Source organism: Thunnus maccoyii, chromosome 9 (genome assembly GCF_910596095.1).
Source record: "Thunnus maccoyii chromosome 9, fThuMac1.1, whole genome shotgun sequence".
Lineage (NCBI taxonomy): Eukaryota > Metazoa > Chordata > Actinopteri > Scombriformes > Scombridae > Thunnus > Thunnus maccoyii.
The window spans coordinates 32,567,119-32,590,762 of NC_056541.1; the positions used below are offsets into that span (position 1 = coordinate 32,567,119).

Genomic DNA, 23,644 nt, shown 5'->3' on the forward strand with positions numbered 1-23,644 from the left:
ACCAGGGGTGGGGGGCGGGGGACTAGTTAAGCATCTACTGTTGTGTCTACATCTCTGGTTCTCACTGACTGTATTTAACAGTGTTTTAGGGATGAGCTTAAATTTGCTGCATGTAGCATGTTAGCATCTATAAATCACATCATATCCATCACCAAAATGTGATCAGCAAAAAGACTGTCCGCCTCTAATGATCACAGAGCTGCATTGCAGAGATCCTGGCAGCTGGAGGCTGACTGAGAAACCATTTCCCCCAACACATTAAAATGCCAGCAAAGGGGAGGGATCAGGAAGCAACAGGGTTTATGGGAAATGTGGTCTCAATTAGAAACAGAAGAAAATCAGAGGCAGAATGTATTCACACTTTGAGTCTGTCTTTGAAATACAGCGATCAAGTCAGGAAGCCTGGAATCACTGATGTGGATGTGACTCTGAAAGTCAAATCAGAAACAGAACTATGGCAACTTTCAATCAAAAATGAGAGCATTCATATCTGAAGCTGGTTATGAAAAACTGAAAAAAATATTCTGTGGGGTTTGTCAGTATCTTGGGAGGTTTTGGTTGGTTTTTCACATATTTTTCTATTGTATCTCCCTTCTTTTCTTTTGTTATTGTTGCATTTACCGGTATTTTATTACTTATATTCTTCTGTACATGTTACTTGTTGCTGTGTTCATTTTAATGCACAGCACATTCAGTTTAAGGCCTAATGAAATGTGCTATATATTTAAAATGACTTAAATTTAATAAAAAAACAAATTTAAACACAATGCAACAGTAGATGATGCTTCATTTCTCAAATATTGACTCATTGTAGTAAAGTATTACAGTACTTACAGTATATTTACTACCTTTACACATGTATACAGCTTATTATATCTTACCAATGTCACTGAAATAAAATCTTCACTGTGTGCAGATAAAATGATCATGTATCCAAAATCCTGCTAATACAAAAGGCAAACCCACAGCACAGAGAAACTATCTATATACTGTGCACATTGTAAAAACTCTGGCTTTATTCAGCTACAAATAACTGCAGTGTGGAAGAATCAACCATACAGGAAGTTCAAAGCAATCAGGTTTCCTCCATGTCTGGATTTATGACAATGATGTCAGTGAGGTGGAGCTAACTGCTAAATGAAAGCCATTTTTCTGAGAAGCTATCCACTAGAGGGAGCTCTATGTACACCAGCCAAACACAGAGTAAATAAAGGGCCACGCAAATATGATGACTGATGATCATAAGCAGATATGATCATCCAATGACAAGGTTGAATAACTCAATGCATGATCATACCTAGAGATGATCCTCAGTTAAATCCTACCAGAACATGTGTCTGTTGCTGTAATCAAACCTGTGACCTTTTGGTGATGGGTAGGTTTTCCCAGCATGCCCCCTGTTCCTCATGCCCTGACAGTGAACATTAGGCAAAACAGGCAGACACAGAATACATTCATTCTTATCTGTATAATTTGGATACATGGGAGCTTTGCATATTGCTGACTCACTACACTGCCCTGTGTGATTACAGCACAGCATCTCCAGTGATGATGGGCTACAGGTTCATTACATGTATGCACTGTGAGCATGTAAGTAATATGTCAGAGCTTACAAACACATTCTAAATATGAGTACAGTGTTTTAGCTTTAATAACATAAAATATATAATTTGTTCCTATAATCTGAAATCAAACATATTCTGAAAAAGTGTATCGTCTGGTTTCCTTTACTTTGTGTATTACATTGTATTTCATGGTTTTGAATACTAAATTTATGCAAATGAAGTAGCTTCTGGGTCACTCCACACTGTACACCTGCTTGGATCATCTTCATGTGACGTAAAAAAAAAAAAAAAAAAAAAGCTTGATGGGAAATGTAGTCCCTTGCTATGCACCATACTTTACTCCATACAAGTTATGCAATTCATGTTATTTCCAAATTTTTTTTTTTTTAATTAAGCAGTTTCAAATCTTGCAAGATTATAGACATCAAAGGTAAATTAGCACTGAACAAAAACTAATTGTTTAGTGAATCTGTGCAAACACATAGATAGCCAGTTTTTGTGCAGGCTCTGTGTTTTAAAATGCACCGTGTAGAGGAGGCACATTCTGTTGTGTTATGCTGCCACCTGGCTGTACTTTTTGGAATTATTTTCACATGGACCACTAATGTGGACACACACAGTATATCACTGAAATATGGTAATGTAGATGCTGCAGTACATTACATGGTTTACAGTACATGAAGTATGAAATTATCCATTTTCACAGGGAATTCTGCTGCTGGTATAGAGTAAGTATCAGAACAAACTTATAATGAGGAGTATTTTGTACCATGTTGTCAAGTGCAGATGATGAAGGTGAATGGAATGTAATTATGAGAAAAAGCAGTGCCAGCTTCATTCTTATTGTTTGCAGCCCCTGAGGAATGAAAAATTGATGTAACAACCCAGCAAATGTGTGAGATAGGATAACAGCTCACAAGAAAGCAGCAGCTGCAAATATTAAGATTAAACAGCTGTATTCTAAATTATACATTTGGTTGCAGATGATGTATTGTTCTTCATGAATAATATTTTGTAGTCTGAAGAAGAATGCTTTAAATCAAAAGAAATTTGAGTCAGAATGTAAATTTAGGTAAAAAAAAAAAAAAAAAAAAAAATACAGACCTTTGGCTGGTATGAATAAAACTTCAAAGAAATGGTGCTATAAGTCTTAATCTTTGATTTATGAGTCAAAACATAAATAAGAACTACAATTATGTCTACCCACAATACCTCCCTCTGAATCAGACAATAGCAAGCCTCTAAAGGTTATCAGAGCTGCATCACAGCTTCATGCGTATGCGTATATTAACAGTACCCATTATTCATTGTATCCAACATATGCCTCAATATACTGAAACATGCAAGAAGCTTGTGAAAGATATTTCCCCAACAGTTATGCTGACATTATCAATGTATGCTGTACGAGATATTATTCATACAAGATTAAAGGAGGATATAGTAACCATTTAAAGACAGGTGTCAATCAGATGCATGTTTAAGAACTCAGGGGTTGACCTGAAAACCATGAAAAGCTTATACTGAGAAGTTTATATATTTACCTGTTTAATTTGTAATTTTTATGTTTTATTATTCTTTGTATTTCAAACTCAGCTGAATTCTTGTATTTCACAGCTCAGCAATTTATATAGTAATTATTGCACTTTTTAGGGTACATTTAAATGCGGTTACTGTGAACATCAAGAGGAATCACACTAACATGTAAACATTTGATTGATCATCATACATTGAAAAAATATGGAAAATATGGAAAGTGTGTATTTGCTGCCCCTGCTGGTTACTGTAAACTGACTGCTGTTAATTTTAAGAATAAGAACAAAGATATTAGAATTTTGACAGGTTTAGGACCTAATTTTTAACTTTTGGTGACTGTATACATGCACTGTTGTATACTGGCCCTGGTGACTGTGTTGGAAGACATCAGATCTCAGTAAAACAGCAATATTACAAGTTGTGCACTTAAACTTTGACTTGAGTAAAAGTACAAAAGTATTAACATCAAAATATACTTAAAGTACCACAAATAAAACTACTCATTATACAGAATGGCCCATTTCAGAATAATGATTATTATTTTATTGGATTATAATTATTCATGCATGAATATGTACATCACTTTAATATTGCACTTTATAAAGGTGGGGCTAATTTCAATTACTGTGAATTTCCTCCTGGGGATCAATTTTATCTTAACCTACAATTATAACTCAATTTATTTGTTGATCACATTTGTATTATTCATCTGAAACTGAAAAGTAACTGGCAATTTAAGTTATCAGATGAATGTAGTGGAGTAAAAAGTAAAATACTTCATCTGAATTGTAGTGGAGTACAAGAATAAAATGGACATACATGTATGAGTAAAGTTTGGGTTTTCAGGTCTTTCCTTTAATCTGTCTGTAGATCTATTAAAATGTGAATGTTAACGTAACTCAACACTGATTGCTCATAAACTTTAACTACTATATTTTTCAACAGAATTTATGGACTTTAGTGCATAAATATAAACAAAATGTAGTGCATAATTTGAGATCTTCTCAAATATTTAGAAACAGAAACACCAATGCCACATTGATGTACAAGCTTTATGTTGCACCTTAGTTCAGTTAAAATCATTTGGAAACAGGACAATTAAGAAACAGAATGTATTTTATTTGATGTTCTTAAAAAAAAAAAACTTATTTACAGCATGGAATATTTAGTAATGTGGGTCTGATGGTTGCAGGAATGGTCCAGGTCTTCTACAGCAGCGTGCAGATTTTTCTTGGGCTCACTCCAGCTGTCTCATTGGAGGTGTTGTCTGTTCCACCAGCCTCTCTTCCAGCTGTACATTGCACAACCTTTATGCTGGAAAAATTTCAGTGAATACAGGTGAGATGTTACAGCTAAAAGCATGAGAAGCACGGGAAAAATGTGAATATTCTTAAACCTGCACCAGATAAAAATAAAATACAATTAATAAAATAAAACAATATGTCAGCTGACTGAAAAGCGACTGCATGAGAGAAAAGTCACTGTATGCAACCCAGAGGATGAATTTAGATGTATACAAAGCTAGTTATTTCATACTGGTTAGTATCAGTGAACAGTACAAAAACTTCAAGTGAACCATAATAATAATATAAAAAAGACATCTTTGCATCTCTGCATTTAAAATTGTACTTAATTTGACAAAAGTATTCTTTAAACTATACATTTATTTTATACATTTATAGTTTCCCTTTGGAAACATGCATTTATTCTGCTGTACAGACAGTAAAATATGTAAAACTGTGGTAATATGTTACCTTGTGGGAGGACGTTTTTCTCAAAGTATCCCGGCATGTTCTTGTTACCAGCTGGCCGGTACTGCCCAACCACAAAGACTTTTTTGCCATCAGTGGCCAGGCCCACACCCAGTTCAGTGCTTTCTTTCCACACTACCTGAGTAAAATGACCTGCAGGAAGAAACACAGCAGTGCAGTGTTGTCAGAGTGTGCTGCTGTGATTCTAACTTGCAAACAAAGACTCATTTTCTACTAATTCTGCTTTAAATGCAAAGGCATTTTGGAGTTGTACCTATGTTTTACATCTGTTGGAAAACATGCCATCATAATGTTGTATGGCTACTTTTGTAATTCATAAAATTAAGGTTAATACCATAAACCTTTGATTTTGATCAACCTGTCCCCAACAAATTACTGCAGAGCAACACATTTGTACCTTAACTTTCTTTTTCTCATGTCTTATTCTTAAAGTGATAAATATGAAGTGATACATTTTTACTCATTTACATATTTTAATCTCTATTTATGGCATGAATATGAAACTCATCAGGTGGGTTTTTACCAGTATTGCCACTGTATCCAGGCCTGCTCCAGTTGTAATCCTTTATCTCATTGTACCATGACTCAACAGTTTTTTTTCCTGAAACATGAAAGAGAGAAAAAAAGCATAATAGCAAATTATGAACACAAAATGCACATTTGAAGTGGTGCTTGGGAATTTGAGTTCTACAGCTTAAACAGAGCTGCCACCATAAGCTACTGGTTATAGCAGCAACTTTTCATTTTTAACAGGAGAATATTTATATTATTCTTGCAACAGTCTCACTTTAAAAAGCGCTGTGATTTTTAAAGGCCAGCAGGTGAACAAATGAATCAACCAGCAATCAACTTGGAATGAATGTGATTAGGCAGAGGTTTAATAAAAGAATGAATTGATGAAAGGATGCAAAAGAGTCAGGTTGTGTGTATCATCCACCTGTCAGTTTAAGGGGTGCAGAGCTCGACATTTCAGAGATGTTCTCTCCGTCCTTCATCTTGCTGTCCTCCGTCTTTCTGTGTTTCATGGAGCCGATTTGAAGCAGGTGATCAGCCCACTTCTGAGCTGCAGCGTTCAGCTCACTATTATAGGTCAACGGCTGCGCACCGTGCTTTGCCCTGTAGGCGTTGTGGGTTTCCAGGAACTCCCGCTTAAAGCTTGCATCTGTAGAAAAAGACATTATCAATGGATGAGCTTTTAGTGCTTAGAGGAAATATGCTGTGCAATTACTGAGGCTGGCATATTCAAAGATAGTGGATATAGACAGGATGAATCATGCCATATGATAATACAAATCACCATAATGATGATACCTTTATGTTCTTATAGTGTGATAAACAGTGCACTAACCTGCCATTGTGTTTGTGGTGATGAAGGCTGAAATGAAGTAAGAATACAGTTGAGAAGAATCAACAAAAACACAATCCAACAGATTTTTATCTAGTATCAAAAAAGTCAAAAATTCACAAAGTATCAGCCAGGTGCCAAGGCAGAGACTAGTGGTGAGAAAGGAGTCATTTCATCATGTGGAGGGCCTATCTACCAGCAGTAAACACAAATACCTTCCTGTTACTACAGTAATCTGATAGCACTTACCTGAGTGTTTTCCTGAGGTCTGCAAAGATACAGTTCCTTTAGCTGTCTTGGAGCCTGTATTTATATGCATGAGTTGGACCTCTAACTCCCTCCTCATTTTCATATAGGAGGAGACAGACAGCCAGCCCTTGCGTGTAATTATTTCACCTGGCCACTTATCCTTTTTGAGATAACTCACATAGTGCACAGTGTTGTTTGCAGGATATTCTCACACTCTACAAATGCGGTTTCATTCTTTTTGTCATATTTGTCTCTCCTATCACAGATTCCCCAGAAACCCCAGAGACATTAGCAAAGAATGTGCATAAAAAATATTGTTTTTAGACAGTGGAAAGGTACTCAAGCAGGTGATAATTAGTAGGTGTATTTCTGGTTTCTTGGTATTTAAGATTTGCTCGTGACTGTGTTAATCCATAGATAATAACCAGGTGTATTGTGTATTGCTCAGTCTCGGTTATCGCCCTCTAAGTGACTTTTAACTGATTAATAAGGCAATTACATAGCTGTATACATCTTTTGCCAAAGAAAACACATAAATAGACGACATAGGAGTGAAGGCATGTTGAGATATTGTAAAAGAGGTTGTGGCTTTAACAAACTGAGGCCTGAATTTAACACAGACAAAAGCACATGACTCTCATTAGCTGGCTATACAAAACCACTCCAAGGCCCTTAATGCATGCTTATATTTACCACAAATCCAACGAATATTGCACTAATCATAGTACCAGGATGAGTTGCACACCCCACAACTCTACAATGAACTCTCACTCTGAATGTTTAGAACATCATTGGTGTAGCTTGCTCACAAAATGTAAAGTTGTTATATAATTGTGGTTTTGTGTTACAGGGGAGTTTTGACACCAAGTGAGGAACACTTCCCTTTAATAGAAGTAACACTGCATCAGGAAATGGAGCTTCATCGTTCATTTATTTGCAACCTCTGGATTAGCACAATAGGGCTCTGACACAGATCGCTATGGAATATAATAAAATAAAATAAGAAAAGAAAAGAATTCAGAGTTGACCAGCACTACTTACTTCATCTGACAATACACTGCATTGGCAAATCAAATATGCAAGTGCACATTGCTGGGAAATGATGTAGTTATGTTTATATATTTAAGAAGTCTCATTGAGATTGAGATCTCCTTTACAAAAGAGACTGAAAAACAACAGACATACTGTATACACTCACTGAGGACTTTATTAAGAACACCTGTGCTATCTAATGCAATCCAATACAACAGCTCTGCTGTAAATTCTACTTTTATGAAGCTTTGGTCATTGTCAGAAAGGTGATAATTCTACTTTATGTTTATTATTGAGGTATTAAGCTTGCTGTTGTATTGGATTGCATTAGATTGCACATGCTCCTAATGAAGTGCACAGTGAGTGTATACAACATTACAAAAAGAATTCAGTCACACAAAGCGTCCATTTTACAGACACACAAACACACTAAAAATGAACAAATATTAAAATTATCAACAACAAACAAACAAAGTCAGTTCTCACTCAAGTTTTGGTTGAAACAAAGATTTCCGTTGATCAAGTACGAACATCAAACCTTGAGAATGAAGTACATTTAGTCTTTTTTGGATTTGCAAGGCATTATGTAATTCTACTGTTGACATAGAGGATAAAATGTAACTGCAGTACATCTCTATTTCATATTATTATAAACCCATGTGCAGTGTGTTGGTTTCTTCTTTCTTCTTTGGAGCTTAAAACTCATGGATGTCTTATTCAAACCGGTCACCCTTCATCACATTTCATCATCTCACCAACATGGCCCCACCATCCCCTCGTGGCCCTTTCATGCAGTAGATGGTGATGTTATTCAGGCCGTTCATTGTTCGGGCTTAACCTGACGCACCAGATGGTTTGTTACACAGAACCGTCTGAGAGGTCATCCTTGGAAACTGTTTGGAAAAGGACAGGAACTTTCAAAAAATACTTGGCAGGTGATTGGACTCTCTATCACTGTCTATCACCATCTTATCTTGTGAGGCAGTTAGATTCCTAAGAATCCTCATAGGACGCTGATTGGTCTGAACCATCGGTGGTGTGTGTGGCATTGCGCAATACTGCTCTCACTGTCAGTAATTTGACAACATGTTTGTGTCTATTAAAGCTCTCTCTGCTTTAATGTCTATCATTCATAATTCATGCCCTGCAGCCACTACTACAAGTCTGTAAAGCTCTAAATCTTAAATTGACTGTACTTATATAATACTTTTCTGACTTAATTGACAAGGCAGATTACAATGTGTTGTTTGCTGTCATTCATCAAATGGAGCATTAGCTCTCTAATTTACATTTGACATTGAACTTGGTGCAAATTAGCCATTCTGGGTTCACATGCCATTTAATATTCATCAATCCACACACTTTAATTTTCCCACAGAAATGCAAACCACAAAAATGAAACATCCTGTTTGGCCAATGTGTGTGTGTGTTTGTGACTTTCTATCTGATAGGCTCTGTTCTCTGAAGTGAGATGGGATGCCAAAGAGATGTCATCCTGCCAAAATTATAATTTTTTTCCTTGATAAGAGATTATTTGCGGCATGGAGAGAAACATCACTCTAGCTATTGCCCTGATGTACTTGAGGCAGTAACAGCACTGCTCTGCCCGTCGTCTGTGGGTGCATCCCATCCTCCAGACTAAGGAGGATGAGTACTTCTTCCACCACTGTGTATCGGGTACAGTCTCCATTCCAAGAGAAACAGCAACTGCCATAACTTTTTTTCACCATAGTTTCCGATCAGCATATGTCGGGATCGTTGACTGTAGATAAATATTTATGTACTTAAAATTAATCTTTATCTACTGTCAATGGTTGAGGTGGCAACTGCTGCCATCATCCACCAGCTGTTGAAAGATGAGAGGACATCTTCCAGAAGGTGAAGACATTTTTTTTTTAGTCTTTTTATTATCAAAAACACAAAATGCATTTCTTAGGTATAGACCACATCAGTACACTCCTTGCATAGTGATCCTTTTGTACAAGTGCATCAAATATCCTGCGTTATATTGTCATTTGCCAAATTTCACAAGCAAATGGCAATACAATACACAGTAACACTGCAAGTATTATTGAAAGCCTGTTGTGCATTAATAGAATGCATCTGTGGTAATTACATTTGTGTACAAACATTAATGAATGTGTTTACCTTTTCCTTTATAAGTCTGTAGTCATAAGTATAGTTAGCTCATTCCACTAATTGGGATATAACAACCAGAGGTTGTGAACATCCTTGTCTGGAGATATGAAGGATAACAATCTAAACAACTTATAGAAATTCCTGTCCAAAACAATTGGGCTGTTGAGCATATATATATATATGTATATATATATATATATATATATATATATATATATATATATATAAATGACACTACTTTAAAACATAGGTAGACTTCAACATCCCCCAGTGTGGGCAGTGAGATGAGATGACTTATTACATTCACTCCACAGTAGGTCTAAGCCCATGGAAAAAAATAAATACTAATATTATAATACTAAAATTACTCCCAAGCCTCTTGGTTTGCATTTCTTTTCTTTGTAAATGTCTTCTCGTTTTGCATTCTTATGTTGAAGCTGCACGGTTTGAGCAACAATCCCTGTAAATATACAATACTTTGCCATTAAATGAGCATGTCTACTGTTTTCTAGACCAGAGAACGGTATATTTTATCTTAAATGCAATGTAACCTTTCATTTTTTAACATCTGCGTGGCAATATTAAATGTCTATGTAAGTTTGAGCAGTTTATGAGTAAATGTTTGTATGGGTGATCGTACGGAACTTAACATTTGTACGGAGCGTCTCCCATGACGAACACAATAGGTGTTGCACGTTGGTTTGGGCTGGCACTTAATATGGTGGACCCTCCACATTAACGTGTAAATGGAGTGGAGGTGGGTCGGGAGAGGGTGTAGGGGCTATTTTGGAAAAGGCCCATCTACTCCACCTCTTTGCTCATTCGTCGCCAGATTGTTGTTTCAGGCACACTGGTAGTACACGTTTCAGACAAGGTTACAAGGTGTTGGACTTTAATTAATTGCTGTCTCTTGTTCTAGTGCTCCTGGATTACAACCCTGCCTACTTGCCTACCTGCTGTCCAACCCATTACCACCTGCCACCAGCAGCCAACCCACGCCATTTCCCCCTCATTCATCATCATCCTCCAGCCCTCTGCCCAGGGGCGGATTTAGTGATTTGGGGGCCCCCTCTCTCTAAATGGGAATGTTTGTATTGGCAATGGTAGAAGAACTACCAAAACTTTTCAGTAAGTAACTTAGTAAAGTAAAACTATTAATACTGCATGGTAAAAATATTGTAAAAGTCCTGCATTCAAATTTTCACTTAAAAGTGAAGAGTGACAGAGAGGCATTATCCGCACAATGTACTTAAATGTACTTGCATTCAAGGTGGACTTCTTAATTCTAATATATTATATATATATATTCAAAAATAATGCATCATATATTATTTGTTATATTTGAACATAACTAGTAACATTTATCTGTCAGGTAAATGTGGTGGTACAATGTTTTACTCTGAAGTGGAAGTATACAGTTTATTAAGTGCTTTGGGGGCCTTTTGTAAGTTATTTTGGGGTACAATGAGTTAGAATAGTTACATAATTCAGTATTTGTCATATCTAAACATCATAATAAATCTATAGCTGTTTGGGGCCCCTTTAGTTGGGAGCCCCAGACAGTTGAAACCTTGCCTAATGATAAAGGCTGCCCCTGCCTCTGCCCTGGCCAGCTTCTCCACTGCTCCTTACACCTCCATTCCCCACATCCTGGCAATAAAAGCTTTTAATCATCTCCATCTTCCTCTGAGTCTGCATTTGGGTCCACCTTGTAAAACCATAACAAACACGACTTAATGAACAAAGTTTGCTGCCTAAATCTACTCAGGCAGGTCATTCCAAAGTCTAGGAGCTTGAACTTAAAAGTCAGACTCAGAGTCATCTTTGTGTCTAGAGAAGCATTTGAGGATGTGAGGGAGTATTGTGTAAGTGTGTTGTGTAACATACAACATTTACAAGATCCCTCAGGGCTGTAAAAGTAGTCAGTAAGATTTTGTCACCAGGGAACTTGTTTCTTCATTCTATTTGCTCAGTTTTGAATTAGCTGTAGAATTTTTTGAGGCCTGGTAGCAGAGAGTTACACTACTCCAGTCAGAGGGTGATGGTTCAAATTTTGAGACTCATTAAAACAGTACAGTGGACAAAACTAATGGGATGTCCATTTGAAAGGGAAGGGGCCTAAAAAGTTTAGTGTGACTTGAACCTTGTGCAAGTACCTTCATGACCAAACACTAAGTGAGAATGAAATGAAATTAATATGGAGGGAACTTGATGATAATGAATACCAATGATTACCAACTAGGCAGCAACAACTTTGTAGTCATTTTATTAATTGCAATTTTTTTGGTAACATGTGATAAAGAACAATATAAACTGAAATGGGCCATTCTTTACCATGTCACCCAGGTTTCTACCTATTTTTGAAGCCCTGTCTTGCAGAATGAACCTTTTTCAAAATTTAGTTCTAGCATCTTAAATATTTCTGTAAATATTATGTTTATATAAAGCATATTCTAACATAAAATGTGTTTCATTCAAGCTATAACCCGACTAACCCCCAGCCCATCTGGTGCTGGATCATGTGACCGTGCTGGGATTAAAACAGAATTCAAAAAGATGAATGTGACCTATTCAGTAACAGGACCAGGTGTCTCTAAATCTTGCAGGCGATATATTTGTTGTTGCTTCACAATCACAGTGATGAATTGTAATAGGTTTGGAATTAACATTTAAAGATGAACCTGAATAGCAGACAAACATCTGGTCTGTAAGATCTATGTGTTAGCACCTTCTAACTTTGCTTCTAAGACGTTGGTGTTAATTCTGTTTGTCTTGTCTTTCTGTTCTTGATTGTTTGTGTGAGAGTGAATGGAGACTACTGTCGAAATCTCTACTGTGCAGCAGGGACACTGTTGTTGTGGGAGGTCAAGGGCTGATATACATCATGGAATGATGGATGCATTTTTATTGACATTGGGTTATGTGACTAACAGGAAAACACAAAATGAAGTTTAAAAGGGTGATCATAGAACCACAGTAAAAACAAGCCCATTTTTTTATTGAACATTTCAAAAGATTTTCAGCAAAGGTTCTATATTCTTCTGTACATAATCAAAATTCATAATCACTGTGTTTACAACTGATACAGACTTAAAATCTGTTTCCATCCAGCGGACCACCCACTGTCACCATGTGAGAACAAATGTGTCCAACCACTCGTCACCACCCCCACAGAGAATCCAAAAAATACTTTTGCCTCATTCTGTAAAAAATGTCTTTTCTAGTCGTGTGCCAATTAGCCTGTGTTCAACCTTCCGCAGAAGAAACTGAGACTTGTCACTGAACCCATATGTTTCTAATTTCAGTACCAGCCCTCAAACAAAGAGATATTTCTGTTTGTGAATCCTTGAGTTGGATGACAACCAAAGAGGTTGAGCAAAAAAATACTATCTATGAAAAAGGTTTGATCATAGTGTGACCCAAGCAGACCACAAAATATGGTGAAGTCCGTCACATATGGACCCTAGAATCAAACTCATAAATTATGAACAGTATAAAATGAAACCAATATTTTACCAATATTTATCTATATGCAAAATATTGTATATATCAAAATGTGGCAGTACTGTGGATCCACTGCAAATAAAAGTACCAGAAGTGTTTTTTTACAAGAGTAACTGCTGATCTGGATAAATTCAATTTTTGCACAGGGCTATCTCTGTGATACAGTAAATGCCTGAGAGGGAGAAATATCTATATGAAACTGGTATAGTCAGGTTCCAGTTGTTTTTCAGTACTCACTGTTATTTGGACAAGGTTTCTGTCAGTTAACAGATTACATTCCTCCACAGACACGTACTCAAGTGGTCCGATCTTTGTTTGCCTTCCACGTAAGTATGAACGTGCAGGGAACCTCTAGATATGAAAACAGATAGTAATGTCATTGCAGCTGAAATATCAACTTGTCTAGTTAGGTGAGAAAGGCAACTATATACCAGGGACACAGTATTCTTTTGCTGTACAATGCGGAAGCAAAATCGGAAGCTAGAAACTTTTTTTGGTGCCAGCCGAGCAATTCTTATTGAGCTGAACGGGCACCATTTTCGGTTCGGTATCCAGCTCTTATAATACATCCATGGTAGTGCCTGGTTTTAAAAGTGAAGCCAATTCGGAAGTGCCTTAATCCTGCATTCTCTCTAATGGCCAGATGTCTGATCATATGGAAGTCTATGAGAAAATGACCCTGCTTCTCACTTAATTTATTACCCCAGTAAACACTTTGCCAATGAGTTTATGGTTCAATCGCTAGTTTCAAGTCTTCTTCAATACATCATGATGTTCATTTTGTAAATTATGGCCACATTTAAAGTAAAATAGAGATAAAGCAGTGTATGCTTTTGGATGTGGTTAACTTTTGATTGAGAAGTCGCTACCATGGCGAAAATGTTGATTATGTAACGTAACCAATGCATAACCCCAGATTCACAGAGTATAGGCATAGCTGCTGCTATTTCACAGTGTTTTCAGTTCATGAAGGTTAATTGTAACATTTTGGTTGCCTAAAAAAGTCTTGTTCAGTGTTTGGTTGTGATAAAAGACCCTCTAAGGAGTCGGATGTTCAGTTTTTCCAGTAAGTACATTTTGTTGTAATGGTTTTAGGCCTGTTTTTCAAAAGTGAAAATTGGCATTAGCATTATCACAGTTAACCATAGACTGTAAATGCTCTGTGCTAACCAAGTTAGCAGCTAGCTCTAGGGTCAACTCCACCCTCTCTTCCAAATATGGTCACTTCTGGCTTCAAAAATCAAAGATGGTGATGGTCAAACCCAAGATGGCGACGGTCAAATCGCTAAACTCGAAGCTTCAAAATGGCAGTCCACAAACCAGTGGGTGACATCATGGTAACTATGTCCATAATTTTTACAGTCTACGCTCCTAACAGACACTTATTTCATCTACACAAACAAGGTGCGAGACATCTCGACAAAGACATCTTACTTAAAACAGAACAATGTGGTTACAGCATATAAAAGCTCATAGATAAGGTCAAGAGTGTATCATGTTCTTTTAAAGGCAAAATTGATCTGTTGAATATACTTCTACACTGGATTAATGATTATCAAAGTATTAATACAATAATATAGTAGTCATTTCTAATGTAATTTTTTCCTCCACAGGAGACACACCTGCAGGTAAGTGAACCAGCATAAGAAGTCAGGTGCAAGAAGAGAGAAACATGTTTATTTTTTTAATCTTATTTCTCTATGAAGTGCAGAGAGTTAAGTGTGATTTTGAGATAAAGCTGCAGAACAATAGTGAAAGCAAACTGATTCTAAAGAGACAGAGTTGTTTTTCTTGGAATGGAGACCCTTCCAAGAAAAACAACTCTGAAGAAAATAAAAGACATATTCCCACATGCAGGGCCCAAGACTTGTGATGTTGTAGAGCAAGCTGAACTGTAATTTTATACTGACTGAAATACAAGTGGCCAAAACAAAGCTCAATGTGGCTTAGTAAACTTTCTGTGACAGTAAATGAGAAATTTAGACTAGTTAGTTCATAGCTTTTATGACTTCTTTAGGTGTGGTGCCACTGCTGACCCTGTGCCCCTCTATGTACAGTATGGGTGTTGAACTGTGTATTCTATGATTTTACTGTGATGGTAGATGTACTTTGTCAGAGGTGAAAGTGCAGACACAGTTATGGTTGTGGTTCATCACCAAGTGCACTCTGTTTGTAGTCACACTCACAGCTGAATGAAGTTCCCTTCTTTAATGTGTAGGGTATAAATACGGGACGAACTTCACTCTCTCCAGCGGAAACAGCAACTGTCATAACTTTTCATCACCATGGTTTCTGATCAGCATCTGTCGGGATCATTGACTGTATAAAAATATTTATATACTACATAATAATTCTTTATCTACAGTCAATGTCGGGAGCAGCAACGGCTGCCATCATCCACCAGCTGTTGCAAGATGAGAGGAGGAGATCTTCCAGACAACCAAGTCATTCTTTTTTTTTTTTTTTTTTTAATGTTTTTATCATCAACAATGCCTTTCTTCTTTTTGTACTAACAGTAATGAATGTTTTTCCACTGAAACAATAAATGTATTTACCTTTTCCTTTATAAGTCGGTAGTCATAAGTATAGTTAGCTCATTCTGCTAATTGGGATATAACAACTGGAGGTTGTGAACATCCTTGTCTCTGTCAAACTTTTTTTTTTTTTAAATGTATCAATTTTCCATTGTGAATCAATTAAACAACTTATAAAAGTTCCTGTCCAAACCAATTATGTATACATATAAAAAATGACACCACTTTAAAACATAGATAGACTTATAACATATAGGTAGACTTCAACACCCCCCCAATGTGGGCAGTGAGGTGGCAGACAAAAGCCCATGAAAAAAAACAATATTATAATACTAAAATTACTCCCAAGCCTCTTTGCTTGCATTTCTTTTCTTTGCAAACGTCTTCTCGGTTTGCATTCTTATGTTTATAAGCTGCTTGGTTTTAGCAACAATCCCTGGAAATATAAAATACTTTGCACTACAGTCACCTTCACACCTGCCCTTTATCATGTTCGTTTGCCCTGCCCTGCTTCCTGTGTCTTCTTCCCAACCTGCCGTTGTGTCTTGCCACCTGTTCCTTGTTGTCTGATTAGTTATCTTATCAGTTTGTATTTAAGTATAGTTTGATCTGTTCTGCTTAGTCTGCTTTGTTCCTGTGTCTCAACTTCTGTTGACTTTTTCAATAAATATTCTGCATTTGATCACATCTGCCTGCTGTCTTTTGCATTTGGGTCCACCTGCTCCGCTCTCCTCGTGACAGTGGGTCGGGTGGCTGGTTAGATAGATAAATAGATAGATGCCAAAAAGTTGACCTAACTGCAGGAAATACACCAGTGTCATGATGTTGGGGCGTTGCACCAGGGGTGGGGGGCGGGGGACTAGTTCAGAATCTACTGTTGTGTCTACATCTCTGGTTCTCACTGACTGTATTTAACAGTGTTTTAGGGATGAGCTTAAATTTGCTGCATGTAGCATGTTAGCATCTATAAATCACATCATATCCATCACCAAAATGTGATCAGCAAAAAGACAGTCAGCCTCTAATGATCACAGAGTTGCATTGCAGAGATCCTGGCAGCTGGAGGCTGACTGAGAAACCACTTCCCCCAAACACTTTCAAATGCCAGCAAAGGGGAGGGATCAGGAAGCAACAGGGTTTATGGGAAATGTGGTCTCAATTAGAAACAGAAGAAAATCAGGGGCAGAATGTATTCACACTTTGAGTCTGTCTCTGAAATACAGCGATCTAGTCAGGAAGCTTGGAATCACTGATGTGGATGTGACTCTGAAAGTCAAATCAGAAACAGAACTATGGCAACTTTCAATCAAAAATGAGAGCATTCATATCTGAAGCTGGTTATGAAAAACTGAAAAAAATATTCTGTGGGGTTTGCCAGTATCTTGGAGGGTTTTGGTTGGTTTTTCACATATTTTTCTATTGTATCTCCCTTCTTTTCTTTTGTTATTGTTGCATTTACTGGTATTTTATTACTTATATTCTTCTGTACATGTTACTTGTTGCTGTGTTCATTTTAATGCACAGCACATTCAGTATAAGGCCTAATGAAATGTGCTATATATTTAAAATGACTTAAATTTAATAAATAAACCAAATTTAAACACAATGCAACAGTAGATGTTGCTTCATTTCTCAAATATTGACTCATCGTAGTAAAATATTACAGTACTTACAGTATATTTACTACCTTTACACATGTATACAGCTTATTATATCTTACCAATGTCACTGAAATAAAATCTTCAGTGTGTGTGCAGATGAAATGATCATGCATCCAAAATCCAATAACTAACAACTATCTATATACTGTGCACATTGTAAAAACTCTGGCTTTATTCAGCTACAAATAATTGCAGTGTGGAAGAATCAACCATACAGGAAGTACGAAGCAATCAGGTTTCCTCCATGTCTGGATTTATGACAATGATGTCAGTGAGGTGGAGCTAAGTGCTAAATGAAAGCCATTTTTCTGAGAAGCTATCCACTAGAGGGAGCTCTATGTACACCAGCCAAACACAGAGTAAATAAAGGGCCACGCAAATATGATGACTGATGATCATAGCCAAATATGATCATCCAATGACAAGGTTGAATAACTCAATGCATGATCATACCTAGAGATGATCCTCAGTTAAATCCTACCAGAACACGTGTCTGTTGCTGTAATCAAACCTATGACCTTTTGGTGATGGGTAGGTTTTCCCAGCATGCCCCCTGTTCCTCATACCCTGACAGTGAACATTAGGTAAAACAGGCAGACATAGAATACATTCATTCTTATCTGTATAATTTTGATACATGGGAGCTTTGCATATTGCTGATTCACTACACTGCCCTGTGTGATTACCAGCACAGCATCTCCAGTGATGATGGACTACAGTTTCATTACATGTATGCACTGTGAGCATGTAAGTAATATGTCACAGCTTACAAACACATTCTAAATATGAGTACAGTGTTTTAGCTTTAATAACATAAAACACATAATTTGTTCCTATAATGTGAAATCAAACATATTCTGAAAAAGTGTATCGTCTGGTTTCCTTTACTTTGTGTATTACATTGTATTTCATGGTTTTGAATACTAAATTTATGCAAATGAAGTAGCTTCTGGGTCACTCCACACTGTACACCTGCTTGGATCATCTTCATGTGACGTTAAAAAAAAAAAAAAAAAAAAAAAAAAAAAAGATTGATGGGAAATGTAGTCCTTTGCTATGCACCATACTTTACTCCATACAAGTTATGCAATTCATGTTATTTCCACATTTTTTTTTTTAATTAAGCAGTTTCAAATCTTGCAAGATTACAGACATCAAAGGTAAATTAACACTGAATAAAAACTAATTGTTTAGTGAATCTGTGCAAACACATAGATAGCCAGTTTTTGTGCAGGCTCTGTTTTAAAATGCACCGTGTAGAGGAGGCACATTCTGTTGTGTTATGCTGCCACCTGGCTGTACTTTTTGGAATTATTTTCACATGGACCACTAATGTGGACACACACAGTATATCACTGAAATATGGTAATGTAGATGCTGCAGTACATTACATGGTTTACAGTAATTGAAGTATGAAATTATCCATTTTCACAGGAAATTCTGCTGCTGGTATAGAGTAAGTATCAGAACAAACTTATAATGAGGAGTATTTTGTACCATGTTGTCAAGTGCAGATGATGAAGGTGAATGGAATGTAATTATAAGGAAAAGCAGTGCCAGCTTCATTCTTATTGTTTGCAGCCCCCAAGGAATGAAAAATTGATGTAACATCCTATCAGATGTGTGAGATAGGATAACAGCTCACAAGAAAGCAGCAGCTGCAAATATTAAGATTAAACAGCTGTATTCTAAATTATACATTTGGTTGCAGATGATGTATTGTTCTTCATGAATAATATTTTGTAGTCTGAAGAAGAATGCTTTAAATCAAAAGAAATTTGAGTCAGAATGTAAATTTAGGTAAAAAAAAAAATACAGACCTTTGGCTGGTATGAATAAAACTTCAAAGAAATTGTGTTATAAGTCTTAATCTTTGATTTATGAGTCAAAACATATCACAGTGCCAAACCCAAACTAATTCTGATCAAAGTTGATTTTAAGTGCTGATTAAGTGTTGCTAAATAAGGATTACAATTATGTCTACCCACAATACCTCCCTCTGAATCAGACAATAGCAAGCCTCCAAAGGTTATCAGAGCTGCATCACAGCTTCATGCGTATGCGTATATTAACAGTACCCATTATTCATTGTATCCAACATATGCTTCAATATACTGAAACATGCAAGAAGCTTGTGAAAGATATTTCCCCAACAGTTATGCTGACATTATCAGTGTATGCTGTACGAGATATTATTCATACAAGATTAAAGGAGGATATAGTAATCATTTAAAGACAGATGTCAATCAGATGCATGTTTAAGAACTCAGGGGTTGACCTGAAAACCATGAAAAGCTTATACTGAGAAGTTTATATATTTACCTGTTTAATTTGTAATTTTTATGTTTTATTATTCTTTGTATTTCAAACTCAGCTGAATTCTTGTATTTCACAGCTCAGCAATTTATATAGTAATTATTGCACTTTTTAGGGTACATTTAAATGCGGTTACTGTGAACATCAAGAGGAATCACACTAACATGTAAACATTTGATTGATCATCATACATTGAAAAAATATGGAAAATATGGAAAGTGTGTATTTGCTGCCCCTGCTGGTTACTGTAAACTAACTGCTGTTAATTCTAAGAATAAGAACAAAGATATTAGAATTTTGACAGGTTTAGGACCTAATTTTTGACTTTGAGTGACTGTATACATGCACTGTTGTATACTGGCCCTGGTGACTGTGTTGGAAGACATCAGATCTCAGTAAAACAGCAATATTACAAGTCGTGCACTTAAACTTTGACTTGAGTAAAAGTACAAAAGTATTAACATCAAGATATACTTAAAGTACCACAAATAAAACTACTCATTATACAGAATGGCCCATATCAGAATAATGATTATTATTTTATTGGATTATAATTATTCATGCATGAATATATACATCACTTTAATATTGCACCTTATAAAGGTGGGGCTAATTTCAATTACTGTGAATTTCCTCCTGGGGATCAATTTTATCTTAACCTACAATTATAACTCAATTTATTTGTTGATCACATTTGTATTATTCATCTGAAACTGAAAAGTTACTAGCAATTTAAGTTATCAGATGAATGTGGTGGAGTAAAAAGTAAAATACTTCATCTGAATTGTAGTGGAGTACAAGAATAAAATGGACATACATGTATGAGTAAAGTTTGGGTTTTCAGGTCTTTCCTTTAATCTGTCTGTAGATCTATTAAAATGTGAATGTTAACGTAACTCAACACTGATTGCTCATAAACTTTAACTACTATATTTTTCAACAGAATTTATGGACTTTAGTGCATAAATATAAACAAAATGTAGTGCATAATTTGAGATTTTCTCAAATATTTAGAAACAGAAACACCAATGCCACATTGATGTACAAGCTTTATGTTGCAACTTAGTTCAGTTAAAATCATTTGGAATCAGGACAATTAAGAAATAGAATGTATTTTATTTGATGTTTTTAAAAAAAAAAACTTATTTACAGCATGGAATATTTATTAATGTGGGTCTGATGGTTGCAGGAATGGTCCAGGTCTTCTACAGCAGTGTGCAGATTTTTCTTGGGCTCACTCCAGCTGTCTCATTGGAGGTGTTGTCTGTTCCACCAGCCTCTCTTCCAGCTGTACATTGCACAACCTTTATGCTGGAAAAATTTCAGTGAATACAGGTGAGATGTTACAGCTAAAAGCATGAGAAGCATGGGAAAAATGTGAATATTCTTAAACCTGCACCAGATAAAAATAAAATACAATTAATAAAATAAAACAATATGTCAGCTGGCTGAAAAGCGACTGCATGAGAGAAAAGTCACTGTATGCAACCCAGAGGATGAATTTAGATGTATACAAAGCTAGTTATTTCATACTGGTTAGTATCAGTGAACAGTACAAAAACTTCAAGTGAACCATAACAATAATATAAAAAAGACATCTTTGCATCTCTGCATTTAAAATTGTACTTAATTTGACAAAAGTATTCTTTAAACTATACATTTATTTTATACATTTATAGTTTCCCTTTGGAAACATGCATTTATTCTGCTGTACAGACAGTAAAATATGTAAAACTGTGGTAATATGTTACCTTGTGGGAGGACGTTTTTCTCAAAGTATCCCGGCATGGTCATGTTACCAGGTGGCCGGTACTGCCCAACCACAAAGACTTTTTTGCCATCAGTGGCCAGGCCCACACCCAGTTCAGTGCTTTCTTTCCACACCACCTGAGTAAAATGACCTGCAGGAAGAAACACAGCAGTGCAGTGTTGTCAGAGTGTGCTGCTGTGATTCTAACTTGCAAACAAAGACTCATTTTCTACTAATTCTGCTTTAAATGCAAAGGCATTTTGGAGTTGTACCTATGTTTTACATCTGTTGGAAAACATGCCATCATAATGTTGTATGGCTACTTTTGTAATTCATAAAATTAAGGTTAATACCATAAACCTTCGATTTTGATCAATCTGTCCCCAACAAATTACTGCAGAGCAACACATTTGTACCTTAACTTTCTTTTTCTCATGTCTTATTCTTAAAGTGATAAATATGAAGTGATACATTTTTACTCATTTACATATTTTAATCTCTATTTATGGCATGAAAATGAAACTCATCAGGTGGGTTTTTACCAGTACTGCCACTGAATCCAGGCCTGCTCCAGTTGTATTTCTCGATCTCATTGTACCATGACTCAACAGCTTCTTTTCCTGAAACATGAAAGAGAGAAAAAAAGCATAATAGCAAATTATGAACACAAAATGCACATTTGGAGTGGTGCTTGGGAGTTTGAGTTCTACAGCTTAAACAGAGCTGCCACCATAAGCTACTGGTTATAGCAGAACAAGTTAGGCTGTAGCTGCAAACCCCCCCAGTTTGCTGACATTCGAAGGTGTGTGTTTTATTGCTTAGTAATTCAACTTTTCATTTTTAACAGGAGAATATTTATATTATTCTTGCAACAGTCTCACTTTAAAAAGCACTGTGATTTTGAAAGGCTAGCAGGTGAACAAATGAATCAACCAGCAATCAACTTGGAATGAATGTGATTAGGCAGAGGTTTAATAAAAGAATGAATTGATGAAAGGATGCAAAAGAGTCAGGTTGTGTGTATCATCCACCTGTCAGTTTAAGTGGTGCAGAGCTCGACATATTAAAGATGTTCTCTCCGCTCTTGCTGTGTTCATTGGAGCCGGTTTGAAGCAGGTGATCAGCCCACTTCTGAGCTGCAGCGTTCAGCTCACTATTATAGGTCAACGGCTGCGCACCGTGCTTTGCCCTGTAGGCGTTGTGGGTTTCCAGGAACTCCCGCTTAAAGCTTGCATCTGTAGAAAAAAAGACATTATCAATGGATGAGCTTTTAGTGCTTAGAGGAAATATGCTGTGCAATTACTGAGGCTGGCATATTCAAAGATAGTGGATATAGACAGGATGAATCATGCCATATGATAATACAAATCACCATAATGATGATACCTTTATGTTCTTATAGTGTGATAAACAGTGCACTAACCTGCCATTGTGTTTGTGGTGATGAAGGCTGAAATGAAGTAAGAATACAGTTGAGAAGAATCAACAAAAACACAATCCAACAGATTTTTATCTAGTATCAAAAAAGTCAAAAATTCACAAAGTATCAGCCAGGTGCCAAGGCAGAGTCTAGTGGTGAGAAAGGAGTCATTTCATCATGTGGAGGGCCTATCTACCAGCAGTAAACACAAATACCTTCCTGTTACTACAGTAATCTGATAGCACTTACCTGAGTGTTTTCCTGAGGTCTGCAAAGATACAGTTCCTCTAGCTGTCTTGGAGCCTGTATTTATATGCATGAGTTGGACCTCTAACTCCCTCCTCATTTTCATATAGGAGGAGACAGACAGCCAGCCCTTGCCTGTAATTATTTCACCTGGCCACTTATCCTTTTTGAGATAACTCACAGAGTGCACAGTGTTGTTTGCAGGATATTCTCACATTCTGCAAATGCAGTTTCATTCTTTTTGTCATATTTGTCTCTCTTATCACAGATTCCCCAGAAACATAAGACATTAGCAAAGAATGTGCATAAAAATATTGTTCTTAGACAGTGGAAAGGTACTCAAGCAGGTGATAATTAGTAGGTGTATTTCTGGTTTCTTGGTATTTAAGATTTGCTCGTGACTGTGTTAATCCATAGATAATAACCAGGTGTATTGTGTATTGCTCAGTCTCGGTTACCACCCTCTAAGTGACTTTTAACTGATTAATAAGGCAATTACATAGCTGTATACATCTTTTGCCAAAGAAAACACGTAAATAGACGACATAGGAGTGAAGGCATGTTGAGATATTGTAAAA

General features: G+C 36.4%; 1 protein-coding gene across 1 annotated transcript in view; it reads right to left on the reverse strand.

Annotated features, from left to right (window-relative positions):
• Positions 1–4,262: 4,262 nt before the first annotated feature.
• glipr2 (GLI pathogenesis-related 2) overlaps positions 4,263–23,644 on the reverse strand; it is a 35,504-nt gene continuing 16,122 nt past the window's right edge. Inside the window, exons 6-16 of the mRNA XM_042421248.1 lie at positions 23,070–23,201; positions 22,824–22,850; positions 22,432–22,635; positions 21,943–22,020; positions 21,402–21,551; positions 6,465–6,518; positions 6,219–6,245; positions 5,808–6,032; positions 5,394–5,471; positions 4,853–5,002; positions 4,263–4,389 (exon numbers count right to left, since the gene is read on the reverse strand). Of these exons, the coding sequence (XP_042277182.1) occupies positions 4,307–4,389; positions 4,853–5,002; positions 5,394–5,471; positions 5,808–6,032; positions 6,219–6,245; positions 6,465–6,518; positions 21,402–21,551; positions 21,943–22,020; positions 22,432–22,635; positions 22,824–22,850; positions 23,070–23,201 (1,208 nt within the window). The 3' untranslated portion in view covers positions 4,263–4,306. The remainder of the gene's footprint in view (positions 4,390–4,852; positions 5,003–5,393; positions 5,472–5,807; positions 6,033–6,218; positions 6,246–6,464; positions 6,519–21,401; positions 21,552–21,942; positions 22,021–22,431; positions 22,636–22,823; positions 22,851–23,069; positions 23,202–23,644) is intronic.